Source organism: Nothoprocta perdicaria, unplaced genomic scaffold (genome assembly GCF_003342845.1).
Source record: "Nothoprocta perdicaria isolate Ctin4 unplaced genomic scaffold, notPer1 scaffold_7, whole genome shotgun sequence".
NCBI lineage: Eukaryota > Metazoa > Chordata > Aves > Tinamiformes > Tinamidae > Nothoprocta > Nothoprocta perdicaria.
The window spans coordinates 580,338-582,449 of record NW_020455976.1 but is presented as its reverse complement, the minus strand read 5'-3'; the positions used below and the strand labels follow the sequence as shown (position 1 = coordinate 582,449).

Here is a 2,112-nt window from a genome sequence, read left to right as displayed (position 1 = left end):
TGGGCGGCGGCGGGCGCGCTGAGCGCGGCGCTCCCCCGCAGGCATGGACGATGGCTTCCTCATGGAGGTGTGCGTGGACTCGGTGGAGTCCGCCGTGAACGCGGAGCGCGGAGGTAAGGCCCGCGGCGGCGGCGGCGGCCGCACCGTGGTGCCCCGGGCGCCGCTGACGCCGCCTCCCCGCAGGCGCCGGCAGGATCGAGCTGTGCGCGGGGCTCGTGGAAGGAGGCACCACCCCCAGCATGGGTGAGTCCCGCCGCCCCGGCCCCGGCGCCGGTGCCGGTCCCAGCCGCCGGTGCCGGTACCGAGCGGCGCCGCGTTGCCCCGCGCAGGGCTGCTGCAGGTGGTGAAGCAGTGCGTGCGCGTGCCCGTGTTCGTGCTCATCCGGCCCCGCGGAGGAGACTTCCTCTACTCGGACCGCGAGGTGGAGGTGATGAAGGCGGACGCGCGGCTCGCCAAGCTGCACGGCGCCGACGGGCTCGTGCTGGGCGCGCTCACCGAGGACGGCCGCGTGGACACGGAGCTCTGCACCGCGCTGCTCGGTGAGGCCCGCCGCCCGCGCCAAGGCGCGTCCGTGCGTTACTGGGAGTCCGGCACGGCCCGGTGTGCGCGTGGGGAGAGGTTTTGCTCATTGAGGATCCAAAATATGAGGCTTCCGCAAGCAGCAGAATGATTTTTCCCCATCAAAGAGCCTGGATGGATGGGAGCAGCTGCTGTCATGTTCTCAGCAAGTCTTGGGAAACTCCTGAGCTCCCCAGGAAGAAGCTTTTGGCCTCTTTAACTTCCCCTCCCTTTCCAGCTCTAGCACAGGAGCCTCGGGGCCGGACTTGCTGACCGTGTGCTTTGTTCATTGCAGCTGTTTGCCGCCCTCTGCCCGTCACCTTCCATCGAGGTGAGTGCCCTGGCCCCGTGGGCCCGGCCGGGAGCTGTGGGATAGGCTGAGCTTTCCTTGCCCGTGCCCTGCGTGAGCAGGGCTGTGCCTGAGCTGGCCTCCCAAGGGGGAGGAGGGTCCCTGAGGGTCTGGCTGGGGGGCTGGTGGCTCTGTCAGTGCCCTGTGTTGGCTGGAGGGGTGAAATATCCCGGGAGCTGAGCTCTGTGTGAGCTGCTGCTGGGAGAGCTGCGGCTCTGCAGCCGTGGCCACATGTGAGCGTGCCCCTTGTTGGCTCTGCTTCCCGAGCTGGGCTTGAAGGACAAGCTGGGTGATTTATGATCCATTCTCAGGCTTTTCTCTTGGTCTTTCAGCCTTTGACATGGTGCATGACCCGCTCGTAGCGCTGGAGACGCTGATTTCCCTGGGGTTTGAGCGGGTGCTGACCAGCGGCTGCGACAGCTCTGCGCTGGAAGGCTTGTCCTTAATCAAGAGACTTGTTGAGCAGGTTGGTGTCCTCCATGCTGCTCTGTGTTACCTTGGCTACTTCCTGCGTGTGGCCTGGAGGCAGCTCCTTTACAGAAACTGTCATTCCTGCAAGGAAACTTTTGTCAAGGAGCATTTGCCATCCTGCCCTACCTTGGATTACTCCTTTTCCCCAGCATCTGTGCAGGCTGGATCCATGAAATCTCCTCCTGCAAAGGCCAGCTGGGCTGTCTGCCTGCAGCCTGGGAGGAGGGAGGCAGAGGTGGCTGGAGCTTAGGTTCCACTTTGGCCCTTGCACCCATGTGAGCTGCCCCTTGGGGCCATGGAGCTTAGGAACTTGCTTGGCTGGGAACCCGCCGCTCTCAGGAGCCAACAGAAACAGCAAAGCAAGGTCCCTGCTGCGCTCTCCCAGCTGCTGCTAGGAAAACAGAGCATATGCACCTGAGAAATAGCCAGATGGGATGGAAAGGTAGGAGGAAATTGGATTAGGCTGTATGAACTCTGGCTTTCTTTCTTTTTTTTTTTTTTTTTTTTTTTTGGAAAACATGAGCAGCATGGAAAAAGTCAGTGCTTGAATCATGAACAGAGTGACATTTGTGAGCTCGGTGAAGGTGCTGCATTTTGTTTGCAACTTCACAACCCTGTGCATGGTGAAATAGAGGCAGTGATTTACCAATGTCACTAACATGTTATTTTACCCTTTCAGGCAAAGGGCAGGATCGTGGTAGTGCCAGGTATGTCTTTTTTTTTTTTTTTTTTTT

At 60.5% G+C, this 2,112-nt stretch overlaps 2 protein-coding genes across 4 annotated transcripts in view; one reads left to right on the top strand and one right to left on the bottom strand.

Annotated features, from left to right (window-relative positions):
- Positions 1-45, bottom strand: part of LOC112957087 (cytochrome c oxidase assembly protein COX15 homolog) — a 3,507-nt gene extending 3,462 nt beyond the window's left edge. The window contains exon 1 of the mRNA XM_026050656.1: positions 20-45. Within this exon, the coding sequence (XP_025906441.1) occupies positions 20-45 (26 nt within the window). The remainder of the gene's footprint in view (positions 1-19) is intronic.
- Positions 26-2,112, top strand: part of CUTC (cutC copper transporter) — a 3,615-nt gene continuing 1,528 nt past the window's right edge. For all 3 annotated transcript variants that reach the window (XM_026050780.1, XM_026050783.1, XM_026050781.1), the window contains exons 1-6: positions 26-113; positions 184-243; positions 330-539; positions 854-889; positions 1,240-1,373; positions 2,058-2,085. In XM_026050780.1, the coding sequence (XP_025906565.1) occupies positions 44-113; positions 184-243; positions 330-539; positions 854-889; positions 1,240-1,373; positions 2,058-2,085 (538 nt within the window). In that variant the 5' untranslated portion in view covers positions 26-43. The remainder of the gene's footprint in view (positions 114-183; positions 244-329; positions 540-853; positions 890-1,239; positions 1,374-2,057; positions 2,086-2,112) is intronic.